The sequence below is a fragment of the Oncorhynchus tshawytscha genome, linkage group LG02 (assembly GCF_018296145.1).
Source record: "Oncorhynchus tshawytscha isolate Ot180627B linkage group LG02, Otsh_v2.0, whole genome shotgun sequence".
Taxonomy (NCBI): domain Eukaryota; kingdom Metazoa; phylum Chordata; class Actinopteri; order Salmoniformes; family Salmonidae; genus Oncorhynchus; species Oncorhynchus tshawytscha.
Genome location: NC_056430.1, coordinates 9,551,087 through 9,569,784, shown reverse-complemented (window position 1 = coordinate 9,569,784; position 18,698 = coordinate 9,551,087). Strand labels below are relative to the sequence as shown.

Here is an 18,698-nt window from a genome sequence, read left to right as displayed (position 1 = left end):
TTCCTAGGCCTTCAGTTAACCCACTGTTCCTAGACCTTCAGTTAACCCACTGTTCCTAGACCAGTTAACCCACTGTTCCTAGACCAGTTAACCCACTGTTCCTAGACCAGTTAACCCACTGTTCCTAGACCAGTTAACCCACTGTTCCTAGACCTTCAGTTAACCCACTGTTCCTAGACCAGTTAACCCACTGTTCCTAGACCTTCAGTTAACCCACTGTTCCTAGACCTTCAGTTAACCCACTGTTCCTAGACCTTCAGTTAACCCACTGTTCCTAGACCTTCAGTTAACCCACTGTTCCTAGACCAGTTAACCCACTGTTCCTAGGCCTTCAGTTAACCCACTGTTCCTAGACCTTCAGTTAACCCACTGTTCCTAGACCTTCAGTTAACCCACTGTTCCTAGACCAGTTAACCCACTGTTCCTAGACCAGCCTGTTAACCCACTGTTCCTAGACCTTCAGTTAACCCACTGTTCCTAGACCAGTTGTTCCTAACCAGTTAACACTGTTCCTAGGCCTTCAGTTAACCCACTGTTCCTAGACCAGTTAACCCACTGTTCCTAGTTAACCCACTGTTCCTAGACCAGTTAACCCACTGTTCCTAGACCAGTTAACCCACTGTTCAGTTAACCCACTGTTCCTAGACCAGTTAACCCACTGTTCCTAGACCAGTTAACCCACTGTTCCTAGACCAGTTAACCCACTGTTCCTAGACCAGTTAACCCACTGTTAACCCACTGTTCCTAGACCAGTTAACCCACTGTTCCTAGACCAGTTCCTAACCCACTGTTCCTAGACCAGTTAACCCACTGTTCCTAGACCAGTTAACCCACTGTTCCTAGACCAGTTAACCCACTGATGTTCCTAGACCAGTTCCTAGACCAGTTAACCCACTGTTCCTAGACCTTCAGTTAACCCACTGTTCCTAGACCTTCAGTTAACCCACTGTTCCTAGACCAGTTAACCCACTGTTCCTAGGCCTTCAGTTAACCCACTGTTCCTAGACCTTCAGTTAACCCACTGTTCCTAGACCTTCAGTTAACCCACTGTTCCTAGACCTTCAGTTAACCCACTGTTCCTAACCCACTGACCAGTTAACCCACTGTTCCTAGGCCTTCAGTTAACCCACTGTTCCTAGACCAGTTAACCCACTGTTCCTAGGCCTTAACCCAGTTAACCCACTGTTCCTAGGCCCACTGTCCTAGGAGTTAACCCACTGTTCCTAGACCAGTTAACCCACTGTTCCTAGACCAGTTAACCCACTGTTCCTAGACCAGTTAACCCACTGTTCCTAGACCAGTTAACCCACTGTTCCTAGACCAGTTAACCCACTGATCCTAGACCAGTTAACCCACTGATCCTAGGCCAGTTAACCCACTGTTCCTAGACCAGTTAACCCACTGTTCCTAGATCAGTTAACCCACTGTTCCTGGACCAGTTAACCCACTGTTCCTAGATCAGTTAACCCACTGTTCCTAGACCAGTTAACCCACTGTTCCTATACCAGTTAACCCACTGTTCCTAGGCCTTCAGTTAACCCACTGTTCCTAGACCAGTTAACCCACTGTTCCTAGGCCTTCAGTTAACCCACTGTTCCTAGACCAGTTAACCCACTATTCCTAGACCAGTTAACCCACTGTTCCTAGACCAGTTAACCCACTGTTCCTAGACCAGTTAACCCACTGTTCCACTGTTCCTAGACCAGTTAACCCACTGTTCCACTGTTCCTAGACCAGTTAACCCACTGTTCCACTGTTCCACTGTTCCTAGGCCTTCAGTTAACCCACTGTTCCTAGACCAGTTAACCCACTGTTCCTAGACCAGTTAACCCACTGTTCCACTGTTCCTAGACCAGTTAACCCACTGTTCCACTGTTCCTAGGCCTTCATTGTAAATAAAGAATTTCTTCTTAACTGACTTGCCTAGTTACATAAAGGTCAAATAAAAATAAAAATAAAAGATTTGCCGAAATGAAGTGCGAGGGAGAGCTTTCTATGCGTTTCTGTGTGTGGAGTAAAGCTGATCTAGTTTTTTCGCCTCTAGTTGCACAGTTGATATGCTGGTAGAAATGAGGTAAAAGGGATTTCAGTAGCTGCCACTAGGAGTGCAGCTTCTGGATGAGCATTTTCTTGTTTGCTTATGGCCCTGTACAGCTCGTTGAGTGAGGTCTTAGTGCCAACATCAGTTTGTGGTGGTAAATAGACGGCTACAAATAATATAGATGAAAACTCTCTTGGTAGATAGTGTGGTCTACAGCTTATCATGAGGTACTCAAACTCATGCGAACAGTACCTTGATATTAGAGATTGCGCACCAGCTGTTGTTAACAAAGAGACACACACTTCCCCTCTTGAGCCGACGCTGCCGTTTCTGTCCTGCCGATGCAAAGAAAAACCAGCTAGATGTAAATGATCCATATCCTTGTTCAGCCACGACTCCGTGAAACACAGAATATTATAGTTCTTCAGGTCCCGTTGATAGAATAGTCTCGAACGGAGCTCATCCAGTTTGTTCTCCGGTGATTTGTACGTTCGCCAGTAGAACAGAGTCTTGAGGCAGTTTTATGTACTTTTATGTAGTTTTGTCAGGTGCCGGTACGTCGGCCTCTCTTACGTCGCCTGTTTTCTTTTCCGAGTCTCTGGGATCGGGGTCAGGTCCGGGGTGAGCAGTACGTCTGCTGTTCTGATCTTTCGGGTCATCATCGCAAAAAAACAAACAAAAAACACACAAAATAGCCAGTAAAAGCAGCTGCTCTACATTGCAGCGCGATTCTATAGATCTACAGGTGATCTATTTACTATGAACGACAGGGAGATTAGTCTCCCAGAGAGATAACACACTGTTCTTTATCTATGGTGTCACCAGTCTATTCCCTAGGCTGTGATAGGAACTAGCATTACAATGAGATAATAATGCCAATACAACCTCTGAGTTTATGGTTGTGACCCGATGTGTTGTTGAGTTTCTTACTGTGAGGTAAGTGGACAAGTCAGATGAGTTGAGTTACTTGAGTACGTTCTGATAGTGGGGTGGTAAATCTCTCTCTCTCTCTTTCTCTCCCCCATCCTCCCTCTCCTCTCTCCTCCTCCCCTCTCTCCCACCCCCATCCTCCCTCTCCTCTCTCCTCCTCCCCTCTCTCCCACCCCCATCCTCCCTCTCCTCCTCTCCTCCCCCTTTCTCCCACCCCCATCCTCCCTCTCCTCCTCTCCTCCCCTTTCTCCCACCCCCATCCTCCCTCTCCTCTCCCCTCTCTCCCACCCCCATCCTCCCTCCTCCCCTCTCTCCCACCCCCATCCTCCCTCTCCTCTCTCCTCCTCTCCTCCCCTCTCTCCCACCCCTATCTTCCCTCTCCTCCTCTCCCTCCCACCCCTATCCTCCTTCCTCCTCTCCTTCCCTCTCTCCCACCCCCATCCTCCCTCTCCTCCTCCCCTCTCTCCCACCCCCATCCTCCCTCTCCTCCTCTCCTCCCCTCTCTCCCACCCCCTCTTCTCCCTCCCCTCTCTCCTCCTCTCCTCCTCTCTCCCCCACCCCCATCCTCCCTCTCCTCTCTCCTCCCCTCTCTCCCACCCCCATCCTCCCTCTCCTCCTCTCCTCCCCTCTCTCCCACCCCCTCTTCTCCCTCCCCTCTCTCCTACTCTTTCTCCCACCCCCATCCTCCCTCTCCTCTCTCCTCCCCTCTCTCCCACCCCCATCCTCCCTCTCCTCTCTCCTCTCTCCTCCCCTCTCTCCCACCCCTCTTCTCCCTCCCCTCTCTCCTCCTCTCCTCCTCCCCTCTCCTCCCCTCTCTCCCACCCCCATCCTCCCTCTCCTCCTCTCCTCCCCTCTCTCCTACTCTCCTCCCCTCTCTCCTCTCCTCCCCTCTCTCCTCTCCTCCCCTCTCTCCCACCCCATCCTCCATCTCCTCTCTCCCACCCCCATCCTCCCTCTCCTCTCTCCTCCTCTCTCTCCCTCCCCCCCTCCCAGGTATGTTACTGCTACTGCTGGCGTTCTTTGCCTTCCTCCACTGCTGGCTAAACGCCTTTGCTGAGATGCTACGTTTTGCAGACAGGATGTTCTATAAGGTATAACACACACACACACACACACACACACACACACACACACACACACACACACATAGTCTACATGTGATACATCTGAAACACACTGTCTATTTGTTATAATCAGACCAGGAAAACATCCTGGCACTATTTAAAATGCTATAGAACCAAATTAAATCATTTTCATCCTTTTTGTTCTGCAGGACTGGTGGAACTCGACATCGTTTGCCAATTACTACAGGACCTGGAACGTGGTGGTTCATGACTGGCTTTACTACTATGGATACAGAGATTTTCTCTGGGTAACTATCTCCGCTAAATATTACCCTAAATAAGCCCCAAATCTCATACAGACCCACTACTGGAGCCAAGTTCCAGTATTAGCATTGAAAACAGAGATTTAAAAATGTTTAAAAAATAATAATAATCTAAGAGATGAAATGGGATTGACCGTCCACAACCCTGTTAAACCCTGCTTGTAAAAAAAAAAAAAAAAAAGACCTGACCTACTCTAACACTTAAAAGGCTTAAAAAACGAGAAATGAGGTAAAAAGGTTCCAAATGACTTCATCTATTTTAAAACTGCAGAGTAAGTAAAGCCATTAGCAGTAACAAGCTCGGAGGAAATATAGCTGACACAAAGGTTAAAAAGACCTGCTCCTTCAACGAGGTAAGAGCATGTGCACCTGTGTCAGAATGAACGACCAATGAGCAATGGGGGAAAAGTATCCAATTATCGTACTTGAGTAAAAGTAAAGATACCTTAATAGAAAATGACTCCAGTAAAAGTGAAAGGGCCTCATTTATATAATGGACTTAATATCAATGTGTGTCTTAAGTATGACTTATGCAAGAAAAAACACGTATAAGTAGTTATTTATAAAACCTTACTTTGACATGGAAATGATCTTATCTCTACTCAAAGTCTAGACTTGACGTAAGTGATTTTCCCTGCTGGTTAGGTGTGGCTATTCTTTCTTCCTTTGCAGTTTAAGGTCTCGTTTCTTTTTCACATCAGACACAGTTCTGTCCTGCTCCTCGTTCACTGCAGAGGCGACACACTCCCAAGATACCGGTTTGTCAACCCACTATTTAGTCCACAGAATAATATGTGTTGCCTGTCTTCAATCTCCTCTACCATCGCCATGATCTGGTCTTCCAAAACGTTTGCTTTTCTCTTTTGGTCCACGGCTATTCCTGACTAAACCCTCATTTGTGTTAGCATTCTGGAAGGGGAAATCACTGATTGTAAGGAATGTTCAGGTGCCGTCTATTTTCAGTTCATTTGAGATTTATAGATCACAGGTGTGTAAGTTACAAACGGGCTTCTTAGAACCTGCGTAAGCAAGGTTATTTATGCTCAGTATCTTTTATGAATCCAAAAGTAAGCACTTAAGCATACATTTTCTTTATTTTATAAATGAGGCCCCAGGGATGTTCTCTTAATAAGTGAGTGAGTTGGACCATTTTTCATTTCCTGTTAAGCATTCAACATGTAATGACTACTTTTGTGTGTCAGGAAAAAATGTATGAAGTTAAACCTCATTATTTTGTATAGTAATGTAGTGAAGTAAAACTCAGTTGTCAAATAAATAAATGGTAAAGTAATGTGCAGATACCCCCAAAAAAACAACTTAAGTAGTACTTTAAAGTATTTTTACTTAAGTACTTTACCCCACTGTCAATGCGAACACAGTAACAATTATAATGACTGCACGGCCAGGCACGACTCCAACACCATCATTACATTGGCCGATGACACAACAGTGGTAGGCCTGATCACCGACCACAATGAGACAGCCTATAGGGAGAAGGTCACAGACCTGGCTGTGTGGTGCCGGGACAACAACCTCTCTCTCAACGTAACCAAGATAAAGGAGATGATTGTGGACTACAGGAAAAAGAGGACAGAGCACCCCCCCATTCTCATCGACAGGGCTGGAGTAGAGCAGGTTGAGAGCTTCAAGTTCCTTGGTGTCCACATCACCAACAATCAAACATGGTCCAAGCACAACAAGACAGTCGTGAAGAGGGCACGACAAAACCTATCCCCCCTCAGGAGACTGAAAAGATTTGGCATGGGTCCTCAGATCCTCAAACGGTTCTACAGCTGCACAATCTGTACCAGTACCCCTCCACATTGACTCTGTACCGGTACCCCCTGTATATAGCCTCCACATTGACTCTGTACCAGTACCCCTCCACATTGACTCTGTACCAGTACCCCTCCACATTGACTCTGTACCAGTACCCCTCCACATTGACTCTGTACCGGTACCCCTCCATATTGACTCTGTACCGGTACCCCTCCACATTGACTCTGTACTAGTACCCCTCCATATTGACTCTGTACCAGTACCCCTCCATATTGACTCTGTACCAGTACCCCTCCATATTGACTCTGTATCAGTACCCCTGTATATAGCCTCCATATTGACTCTGTACCAGTACCCCTCCACATTGACTCTGTACCGGTACCCCTCCACATTGACTCTGTACCGGTACCCCCTGTATATAGCCTCCACATTGACTCTGTACCAGTACCCCTCCACATTGACTCTGTACCAGTACCCCTCCACATTGACTCTGTACCAGTACCCCTCCACATTGACTCTGTACCGGTACCCCTCCATATTGACTCTGTACCGGTACCCCTCCACATTGACTCTGTACCAGTACCCCTCCATATTGACTCTGTACCAGTACCCCTCCATATTGACTCTGTACCAGTACCCCTCCATATTGACTCTGTACCAGTACCCCTCCATATTGACTCTGTACCAGTACCCACTGTATATAGCCTCCATATTGACTCTGTACCAGTACCCCTCCACATTGACTCTGTACCGGTACCCCTCCACATTGACTCTGTACCAGTACCCCTGTATATAGCCTCCATATTGACTCTGTACCAGTACCCCCTGTATATAGCCTCCATATTGACTCTGTACCAGTACCCCTGTATATAGCCTCCACATTGACTCTGTACCAGTACCCCTGTATATAGCCTCCACATTGACTCTGTACTGGTACCCCTGTATATAGCCTCCACACTGACTCTGTACTGGTACCCCTGTATATAGCCTCCACACTGACTCTGTACTGGTACCCCTGTATATAGCCTCCACATTGACTCTGTACTGGTACACCCTGTATATAACCTCCACATTGACTCTGTACCGGTACCCCTGTATATAGCCTCCACATTGACTCTGTACCAGTACCCCTCCATATTGACTCTGTACCAGTACCCCTGTATATAGCCTCCATATTGACTCTGTACCAGTACCCCCTGTATATAGCCTCCATATTGACTCTGTACCAGTACCCCCTGTATATAGCCTCCATATTGACTCTGTACCAGTACCCCTGTCTATAACCTCCACATTGACTCTGTACTGGTACCCCTGTATATAGCCTCCACATTGACTCTGTACCAGTACCCCTGTATATAGCCTCCACATTGACTCTGTACCAGTACCCCCTGTATATAGCCTCCACATTGACTCTGTACCAGTACCCCCTGTATATAGCCTCCACATTGACTCTGTACCAGTACCCCTGTATATAGCCTCCACATTGACTCCGCCTGTATATAGTGTTATTTTACTGCTGCTCTTTAATTACTTGTTACTTTTATCTCTTATTCATTTCCGTATTTTTTGAAACTGCACTGTTGGTTAGGGGCTCGTAAGTAAGCATTTCACTGTAAGGTTCTACACCTGTTGTATTCGGCGCATGTGACTAATGAAATTTGATTTGATATGAAGACAATTAGCATTTTGGTGTGTGCAATTGGAAATGAGTGCAGGCACAGATTCTCCACTCTACGTATTAACAGCCTCTTCCTCTCTTATGGAACATTTGAATGGCAAATGAACAGAAATATAAAGACATTAAAAGAGGTTAAAGAAGTTGCTTTAAAATGAGTCTCGGTACAAGTGAATTTTTTTATATGGCGAGACAAAGTGTCTCAAACGATACCCTATGACCTACGTCAGGTTAATTGTTGTACACTATAAAGGGAATAAGGTGTCATTTTGGACACACAACTAGTGTCATGTTCGTTGTGTATGTCCACTCGTCCCTGTGACCCTGTCCAACCCCTAACCTTTGACCTGTAACCCGTGACTATAGCTGTCCAGGAGGAAGTTCCGTACGGCAGCCATGTTGTCGGTGTTCGTCGTGTCGGCCTTGGTCCATGAATATGTCTTCACCCTGGGTTTCGGATTCTTCTACCCAGTAATGTTCTGTCTCTTCGCTTTCTTTGGAGGTGAGCCACACACACACACACACCTAACACACACACACACACATAACAAACACACACCTAACACACACACACACATAACACACACACATAACAAACACACACCTAACACACACACACACATAACACACACATATCTAACACACACACAACATAACACACACACCCTAACACACACACACACATAACACACACCTAACACACACACACACACAACACACACATAACACACACACACCTAACACACACACACACACATAACACACACACACCTAACACACACACACACACATAACACACACACACCTAACACACACACAACACACACACACACACACACACATACACACATAACACACACACACCTAACACACACACACACATAACACACACCTAACACACACACACACACATAACACACACACACACACATAAATAACACACACACACACCTAACACACCCACACATAACACACACACACATAACACACACACACATACGTAACACACACACACACATAACACACACACACACATAACACACACACCTGACACACACACACACACACACATAACACAAACACACACCTAACACACACACACATTACACACACACACCTAACACACACACACACACACACACACACACACACACAACACACACACACATAACACACACACCTAACACACACACACACACACACACACACACACATATAACACACACACATAAAACACACACATAAAACACACACACACACACACAACACACACACACATAACACACACACCTAACACACACACCTAACACACACACACACACACACACATAACACACACACACACACATAACACACACACCTAACACACACACACACACACACATAACACACACACACCTGACACACACACACACACACACACATAACACAAACACACACCTAACACACACACACATAACACACACACACATTACACACACACACCTAACACACACACACACCTAACACACACACACACACATAACACACACACACATAACACACACACACATATCACACACACACACACACATACACACACACACACACATAACACACACACACACACACACACACACACACATAAAACACACACACACACACACACACACACACACACACACACACACACACACCTAACACACACACACCTAACACACAAACACATAACACACACGACACAAACACACACACACACACACACACACACACACACACATGTTCTGCCTCTGCACTCTGTCAGATGATCCAGAGTCATAGACTATATTGGCCAGTTTCCCAGACATAGATTAAGTCTAGTCCCTTTAATACGCATTCAGGAATACCTCTGTGATTATACACTGTAACTTGAAATGATTTGTTTTGACAACAGACAATGATTTGATTCTCTATCTCTCTCTCTCTCTCTCTCTCTCTCTCTCTCTCTCTCTCACCTCTCTCTCTGTCTCTCCACCTCTCTCTCTCCACCTCTCTCTCTCCCCCACCTCTCTCTCTCTCTGTCTCTCCACCTCTCTCTACTACCCCCCCTCTCTCTCTCTCTCTCTCTCTCTCTCTCTCTCTGTCTCTGTCTCTCTCTCTCTCTTTCTCTCTCTCTCTCCACCTCTCTCTCTCCCCCACCTCTCTCTCTCCCCCCACCTCTCTGTCTCTCCACCTCTCTCTCTACCCCCCACCTCTCTCTCTCTCTCTCTCTCTCTCTCTCAGTGGCGTTCAACTTCACTCTGAACGACAACAGGAAGAGTCCTGTGTGGAACATCATGATGTGGACCTGTCTGTTCATTGGACAAGGGGTCATGGTGTGTCTGTACTGCCAGGAGTGGTATGCCCAGATACACTGTCCTCGCACTGGGGTAGGTATCACCCACAGACATTATATGCCATATGTTTACATATATTACGCTGGGATACGTATCACAGCTAGATAACTATGAACGACCCAGTACAACCGTATGAGACATTAGCCAACGCTCATAGAAATGCCCATTAATCCACTAAATGATTCACATTTCCTCTTGCTGCAGGATTAGAAAACACTGCAATACTGCAGTACCACGTTATGATTGCACTGCAGTACCCAGTACAATGTTATGATAGCACTGCAGTACCCAGTACAATGTTATGATAGCACTGCAGTACTGCAGTACCCAGTACAATGTTATGATAGCACTGCAGTACCCAGTACAATGTTATGATAGCACTGCAGTACTCAGTACAATGTTATGATAGCACTGCAGTACTGCAGTACCCAGTACAATGTTATGACAGCACTGCAGTACAACATTATGATAACACTGCAGTACCCAGAACAATGTTATGATAGCACTGCAGTACCCAGTACAATGTTATGATAGCACTGCAGTACCCAGTACAATGTTATGATAGCACTGCAGTACTCAGTACAATGTTATGATAGCACTGCAGTACTGCAGTACCCAGTACAATGTTATGACAGCACTGCAGTACAACATTATGATAACACTGCAGTACCCAGAACAATGTTATGATAGCACTGCAGTACTGCAGTACCACGTTATGATAACACTGCAGTACTGCAGTACCACGTTATGATAACACTGCAGTACTGCAGAACCACGTTATGATAGCACTGCAGTACCCAGTACCACATTATGATAACACTGCAATACTGCAGTACAACATTATGATAGCACTGCAGTACCCAGTACAACGTTATGATAACACTGCAGTACCACGTTATGATAACACTGCAGTACCCAGTACCACGTTATGATAGCACTGCAGTACCCAGTACAACGTTATGATAACACTGCAGTACCATGTTATGATAACACTGCAATACTGCAGTACCATGTTATGATAGCACTGCAATACTGCAGTACCACGTTATGATAGCACTGCAGTACTGCAGTACAACGTTATGATAACACTGCAATACTGCAGTACAACGTTATGATAGCACTGCAGTACCCAGTACAACGTTATGATAACACTACAGTACCCAGTACCACGTTATGATAGCACTGCAGTACCCAGTACCACGTTATGATAGCACTGCAGTACCCAGTACAACGTTATGATAACACTGCAGTACCATGTTATGATAACACTGCAATAGTGCAGTACCACGTTATGATAGCACTACAGTACTGCAGTACACCATTATGATAACACTGCAATACTGCAGTACCATGTTATGATAGCACTGCAGTACCACGTTATGATAGCACTGCAGTACTGCAGTACCACGTTATGATAACACTGCAGTACCCAGTACCATGTTATGATAACACTGCAGTACCACATTATGATAGCACTGCAGTACCCAGTACCACGTTATGATAGCACCGCAGTACTGCAGTACAACATTATGATAACACTGCAATACTGCAGTACAACGTTATGATAGCACTGCAGTACCCAGTACAACGTTATGATAACACTACAGTACCCAGTACCACGTTATGATAGCACTGCAGTACCCAGTACCACGTTATGATAGCACTGCAGTACCCAGTACAACGTTATGATAACACTGCAGTACCATGTTATGATAACACTGCAATACTGCAGTACAACGTTATGATAGCACTGCAGTACCCAGTACAACGTTATGATAACACTACAGTACCCAGTACCACGTTATGATAGCACTGCAGTACTGCAGTACCACGTTATGATAACACTGCAGTACCCAGTACCATGTTATGATAACACTGCAGTACCACATTATGATAGCACTGCAGTACCCAGTACCACGTTATGATAGCACCGCAGTACTGCAGTACAACATTATGATTACACTGCAATACTGCAGTACCACGTTATGATAGCACCGCAGTACTGCAGTACCACGTTATGATAGTACTGCAGTATCCAGTACCACGTTATGATAACACTGCAGTACCAAGTACCACGTTATGATAACACTGCAGTACCACGTTATGATAACACTGCAGAACTGCAGTACCACGTTATGATAGTACTGCAGTATCCAGTACAACATTATGCCAGTACTGCAATACTGCAGTCCCCAGTACAATGTTATGATAGCACTGCAATACTGCAGTACCATGTTACGATAACACTGTACTACCACGTTATGAAAGCACTGCAGTACCACGTTATGATAGTACTGCAGTATCCAGTACAACATTATGCCAGTACTGCAATACTGCAGTACCCAGTACAATGTTATGATAGCACTGCAATACTGCAGTACCACGTTACGATAACACTGTACTACCACGTTATGAAAGCACTGCAGTACTGCAGTACCACGTTATGATAGTACTGCAGTATCCAGTACAACATTATGCCAGTACTGCAATACTGCAGTACCCAGTACAATGTTATGATAGCACTGCAATACTGCAGTACCCAGTACAACATTATGATAACACTGCAGTACCGCAGTACCACGTTATGATAACACTGCAGTACCCCAGTACCAGGTTATGATAACACTGCAGTACTGCAGTACAATGTTATGATAACACTGCAGTACCACATTATGATAACACTGCAGTACCCAGTACCACGTTATGATAACACTGCAGTACCACGTTATGATAACACTGCAGTACCACATTATGATAACACTGCAGTACAACATTATGATAACACTGCAGTACAATGTTATGACAACACTGCAGTACCCACTACCACGTTATGATAACACTGCAGTACCCAGTACAATGTTATGATAACACGGCAGTACAACGTTATGCTAACACTGCAGTACAATGTTATGATAACACTGCAGTACCCAGTACCACATTATGATAACACTGAAGTACCCAGTACCACGTTATGATAACACTGCAGTACTGCAGTACAACGTTATGATAACCCTGCAGTACCACGTTATGATAACACTGCAGTACCCATTACAACGTTATGATAACACTGCAGTACAACGTTATGTTAACACTGCAGTACCCAGTACCACATTATGATAACACTGAAGTACCCAGTACCACGTTATGATAACACTGCAGTACTGCAGTACAACGTTATGATAACACTGCAGTACCACGTTATGATAACACTGCAGTACCCAGTACCACGTTATGATAACACTGCAGTACCACATTATGATAACACTGCAGTACCACGTTATGATAGTACTGCAGTATCCAGTACAACATTATGCCAGTACTGCAGTACTGCAGTATCCAGTACAATGTTATGATAGCACTGCAATACTACAGTACCCAGTACAATGTTATGATAGCACTGCGATACTGCAGTACCCAGTACAACGTTATGATAGCACTGCGATACTGCAGTACCCAGTACAATGTTATGATAGCACTGCGATACTGCAGTACCCAGTACAACGTTATGATAGCACTGCGATACTGCAGTACCCAGTACAATGTTATTACAGTGTTGTCAGTCCTCATGAAATACATTCATCTGACTGTGGCGCAAATACACAAAGTAGTCTCTCTCTGTTTCTGTCCTCGTCACTTTCCCACTAGTCTCACACGCAAGCAAACACCCACACGTCGTCACACACACACACGCGTGTGTCACACACACAGTTTCACACTCACTCACGCCCGTATGTACACACACACACACCAACAGGTCACACGTGTTAGCGTGTGGATATGGATATTTTTTTATCATTTCAAAATTAATAAATATTACTTTTTGTTTAAACAGCAGAAAATCTGATGTTTCTATGTCAAATGGTTTTGTTATATTTCAGTCTTCTGTGATGTATATAAAGGGTAATATTGGGATGCAAACTCAAAACGTAACACATTTCAACTCTATATCTGACATGGTACAGGCGTCTTCTTGTTTTAAGAGTGTGAGGTGTATACTTTTGTTTCAGAGTAGATGTATCTAAAGATCACCAAGAAACACTCTGTGTAACCCGGATTTAGCCCACTGCAGTAAATTAAACCACAAAAACAGTGGCAATGCTCTTCTAAATGGTGTCTTTGTGTGGGTGTGTGTGCGTGTGCGTGCATGCGTGTGTGTGTGTGTGTGTGTGTGCGCGTTTGTGTGTGTGTGTGCGTGCATGCGTGTGTGTGTGTATATGTGTGTGTGTGTGCTTATGTGTGTGTGTGTGTGATCTCTCAACAGGCTAGCTTCTGGGAGTTGGTGACACCCCGATCCTGGTCCTGCAGCAACTAGGTCTGAAACTACAGCATTGAGTTGCCTGCCTCATCCAGGGGGTTGAGACATGGGCTGAGTCTCAATAGTAAACCCAGCTGTTCAACCCTCCACATTGAACTTGGTGTCAGGGGACAAACTCCGTTTGTAAACCTTGCCTTTGATCCTTGGCTAAAACAGGCATCCCTTTGAGAGTGTTATTCATTGATAGAATCCTGTCAGGAAACAAGATCTAACGTGGAATATAAACAGAGGTAGTTGTTGAAAACGTGCTTACTGTTTGGATGGAACGTGTATGGATGGATTGTGTATCTATGGATGTGTTTAACTGTACTAGCGGAGGACAAAAGGTCCTCACAAGAAAACAAACACATGTTTTGATCAACTGGGGACATTTTGTTAGTCCCCACAAGGTCAAATGCTATTTCAAGGGGTTTTAGGGTTAAGGTTAGAATTAGTGTTAGGGTTTGAATTAGGTTAAGTTTAGGGTTAGGAGCTAGGGTTAGATTTAGGGTTAAGGTTAGGTTTTTGGATTAAGGTGAGGGTAAGGGTTAGGGTAAGGCTTAATATTAGGGTAAGGGTAAGGGTTAAGGGTACGGTAAGGGTTAGGGTTAGGGTAAAGGTTAAGGTTAGGGTAAGGGTTAAGGTTAGGGTAAGGGTTAAGGTGAGGGTTAAGGTTAGGGTAAGGGTTAAGGTAAGGGTTAAGGGTTAAGGGTAAGGGTTAGGGTTAGGGTAAGGGTTAAGGTAATGGTTAGGGTAAGGGTTAAGGTTAGGGTTAAGGTTAGGGTAAGGGTTAAGGTAAGGGTTAAGGGTAAGGGTTAGGGTTAGGGTAAGGGTTAAGGTAATGGTTAGGGTAAGGGTTAAGGTTAGGGTAAGGGTTAAGGTAAGGGTTAAGGGTTAGGGTAAGGGTTAGGGTTAAGGTAATGGTTAGGGTTAGGGTAAGGGTTAAGGTTAGGGTAAGGGTTAAGGTAAGGGTTAAGGGTTAGGGTAAGGGTTAAGGTTAGGGTAAGGGTTAAGGTTAGGGTAAGGGTTAAGGTTAGGGTAAGGGTTAAGGTTAGGGTAAGGGTTAAGGATAGGGTAAGGGTTAAGGTAAGGGTTAGGGTTAGGGTAAGGGTTAAGGGTAAGGCTTAAGGTTAGGGTTAAGGTGAGGGTAAGGGTTAGGGTTAAGGTGAGTGTAAGGGTTAGGGTAAGGGTTAGGGTTAAGGTAAGGGTTAGGGTTAAGGTAAGGGTTAAGGTAAGGGTTAAGGGTAAGGGTTAAGGGTTAGGGTTAAGGTAAGGGTTAAGGGTTAGGGTTAAGGGTTAGGGTTAAGGTAAGGGTTAAGGGTAAGGGTTAAGGGTTAGGGTTAGGGTTAAGGTAAGGGTTAAGGGTAAGGGTTAAGGGTCAAGGATAGGGTAAGGGTTAAGGTAAGGGTTAGGGTTAGGGTAAGGGTTAAGGGTAAGGCTTAAGGTTAGGGTTAAGGTGAGGGTAAGGGTTAGGGTTAAGGTGAGTGTAAGGGTTAGGGTAAGGGTTAGGGTTAAGGTAAGGGTTAAGGTAAGGGTTAAGGTAAGGGTTAAGGTTAAGGGTTAGGGTTAAGGTAAGGGTTAAGGGTTAGGGTTAAGGGTTAGGGTTAAGGTAAGGGTTAAGGGTAAGGGTTAGGGTTAAGGTAAGGGTTAAGGGTTAGGGTTAAGGGTTAGGGTTAAGGTAAGGGTTAAGGGTAAGGGTTAGGGTTAAGGTAAGGGTTAAGGGTTAGGGTTAAGGGTTAGGGTTAAGGTAAGGGTTAAGGGTAAGGGTTAGGGTAAGGGTTAAGGGTTAGGGTAAGGGTTAAGGGTTAAGGCAGAGGTGGAAAAAGTGCCCAATTGTCATACTTGAGTAAAAGTAAAGATACCTTAATAGAAAATGACTCAAGTAAAAGTGAAAGTAAAATACTACTTGAGTAAAAGTCTAAAATTATTTGGTTTCAAATATACTTAAGTGTTAAACGTAAATGTAATTGATAAAATGTACTTAAGTATCAAAGAGTAAGAGTATAAATAATTTCAAACTCCTTATATTAAGAAAACCAGACAGCACCATTTTCTTGTTTTTAAAATGTGGAGGCAGTAGGGATGACCTGGGATGTCCTGTCCTGCTAAGCATTCAAAATGTAACGAGTACCTTTGTGAGACAAGGAAAATGTATGGAGTAAAAGGTACATTATCTTCTTTAGGAATGTAGGGAAGTAAAAGTTGTCAACAAAATAAAAAGTAAAAGTTGTCAACAACAAACAAAATTGTAAAGTAAAAGTAAAATGACTTAAGTCATACTTGAAAGTAGTTTTGCTTAAGTACTTTACACCACTGGGTTAGGGTTAGGGTTAGGTTTAGGGTTAGGTTTAGGGTTAGGTTTAGGGTTAGCAGCTAGGGTTAGCAGCTAGGGTTAGGTTTAGGGTTAGGTCTAGGGTTAGGTTTAGGGTTAGGTCTAGGGTTAGGTTTAGGGTTAGCAGCTAGGGTTAGGTTTAGGGTTAAGGTTAGGGTGAGGGGTTAGGGGTTAGGGAAATAGGATTTTGAAATGGACTGAATTGTGTGTCCCCACAAGGTTAGTTATACAAGACTATGTGAACTGAAATGGCATTCTGTATTACCTAGGTGTCAAGACTTCCAAGCCATCTAGGTAACGCATTTGAATGCCCTATTGGTTCAATTCAGACATTCTCCACTGAGTTATATTGTTTTGTAAATTCAAGACGATTTGTAAATTAATGCTAAACAAAATCATATCACATTTGTAAACATGCCGCTTCAAATGTAATTTCTTTTTTGTTACGATACATTTACACATTTTTTTTTATTGTCTTTACACTTTATAAAGAAATCTCAATAAAATGTGGATATCCAGTAGATATGAAGCAACAACAATACCATTTCACTGCAGAGAAACTCTAATCTGCACAAAACAATGACAGGAACCCAAGAGGGAAAACAAGGACGTTAGTGGTGATAAGGTGATTTATTCATCTAGCGGGTGAAACATCTACTCCACATCACTGTCCTCATCTGCTCCATCCAGAAACATCTGATTCAGCACTCCAGTCATCCTATGATAGAGCAACATCATCTTTAAAAAATTTTTTTTACCTTTTTTTACCTTTATTTAACCAGGCAAGTCAGTTAAAAAAAAAATCTTATTTTCAATGACGGCCTAGGAACAGTGGGTTAACTGCCTGTTCAGGGGCAGAACGACAGATTTGTACCTTGTCAGCTCGGGGATTTGAACTTGCAACCTTTCGGTTACTAGTCCAACGCTCTAACCACTAGGCTACCCTGCCGCCCCATCTACTGTATGTGTCATGGTGTTTTTATTACTGCGTCTGGGTTAGGAATAACAACCGTCCTAAACCCACTGAGGTAGTCCACAGGACCTGGGGTGAAGAGCATTGTCTGCAATTGGAAGTTGTGGCATGGTAGCATGCCTAATCTAGCCTGCGGGGTGTACAGTGTGTTCCCAAAAAAGAAAGATGGCCCCTAGAGAGCAATTCTGATTTAAATCTGTGGCACAAACAGTCCACCGTCTTACCTAGCGTGCAGGGTGCGCATTGCGCTGACTCTTCCTCGGTTGACGTCCATCTCCAGCAGGCGTGGGATACAGTGGATGTTAGAGGTGCCGGCTGGGATCTTCCTGGCCAGCCACATGCAGCGCATCGTCTTGTCTGCCTGCCACAGAGTCTTCATCTTGCCTTGATCTTTTTGGCTATGACACACACACACAAACACAGAGAGAGAGAGAGAGAGCGAGAGAGGAAGCAGAGGATTACATGGTGCTCTGTGTGGAATGTTCTGTTGACAGTGTTAGCAGCAGATGTGGTTGGGGGATACAGGGTTAGGTGTGTTAGTAGTTGGTGTGGTTGGGGGATACAGGGTTAGGTGTGTTAGTAGTTGATGTGGTTGGGGGATACAGGGTTAGGTGTGTGGTTGGGGGATACAGGGTTAGGTGTGTTAGTAGTTGATGTGGTTGGGGGATACAGGGTTAGGTGTGTTAGTAGTTGATGTGGTTGGGGGATACAGGGTTAGGTGTGTTAGTAGTTTATGTGGTTGGGGGATACAGGGTTAGATGTGTTAGTAGTTGATGTGGTTGGGGGATACAAGGTGTGTTAGTAGTTGATGTGGTTGGGGGATACAGGGTTAGGTGTGTTAGTAGTTGATGTGGTTGGGGGATACAGGGTTAGGTGTGTTAGTAGTTGATGTGGTTGGGGATACAGAGTTAGGTGTGTTAGTAGTTGATGTGG

General features: G+C 44.6%; 2 protein-coding genes across 3 annotated transcripts in view; one reads left to right on the top strand and one right to left on the bottom strand.

Moving 5' to 3' along the window:
• The window catches only part of soat2 (sterol O-acyltransferase 2), a 36,958-nt gene extending 22,020 nt beyond the window's left edge, over nt 1-14,938 (top strand). Inside the window, exons 11-15 of the mRNA XM_042329994.1 lie at nt 3,965-4,062; nt 4,245-4,343; nt 8,179-8,314; nt 10,054-10,199; nt 14,428-14,938. Coding sequence (XP_042185928.1) covers nt 3,965-4,062; nt 4,245-4,343; nt 8,179-8,314; nt 10,054-10,199; nt 14,428-14,478 — 530 coding nt within the window. The 3' untranslated portion in view covers nt 14,479-14,938. The remainder of the gene's footprint in view (nt 1-3,964; nt 4,063-4,244; nt 4,344-8,178; nt 8,315-10,053; nt 10,200-14,427) is intronic.
• Nucleotides 1-18,698, bottom strand: part of LOC112221955 (protein FAM186B) — a 39,328-nt gene that overhangs the window by 3,607 nt on the left and 17,023 nt on the right. Inside the window, exons 12-13 of one of the 2 annotated variants that reach the window (XM_024384433.2) lie at nt 17,990-18,163; nt 17,242-17,510 (exon numbers count right to left, since the gene is read on the bottom strand). In XM_024384433.2, coding sequence (XP_024240201.2) covers nt 17,447-17,510; nt 17,990-18,163 — 238 coding nt within the window. In that variant the 3' untranslated portion in view covers nt 17,242-17,446. Of the gene's footprint in view, nt 1-17,241; nt 17,511-17,989; nt 18,164-18,698 lie in introns of those variants that run through there. The other variant, XM_042329984.1, reaches the window with a different exon arrangement.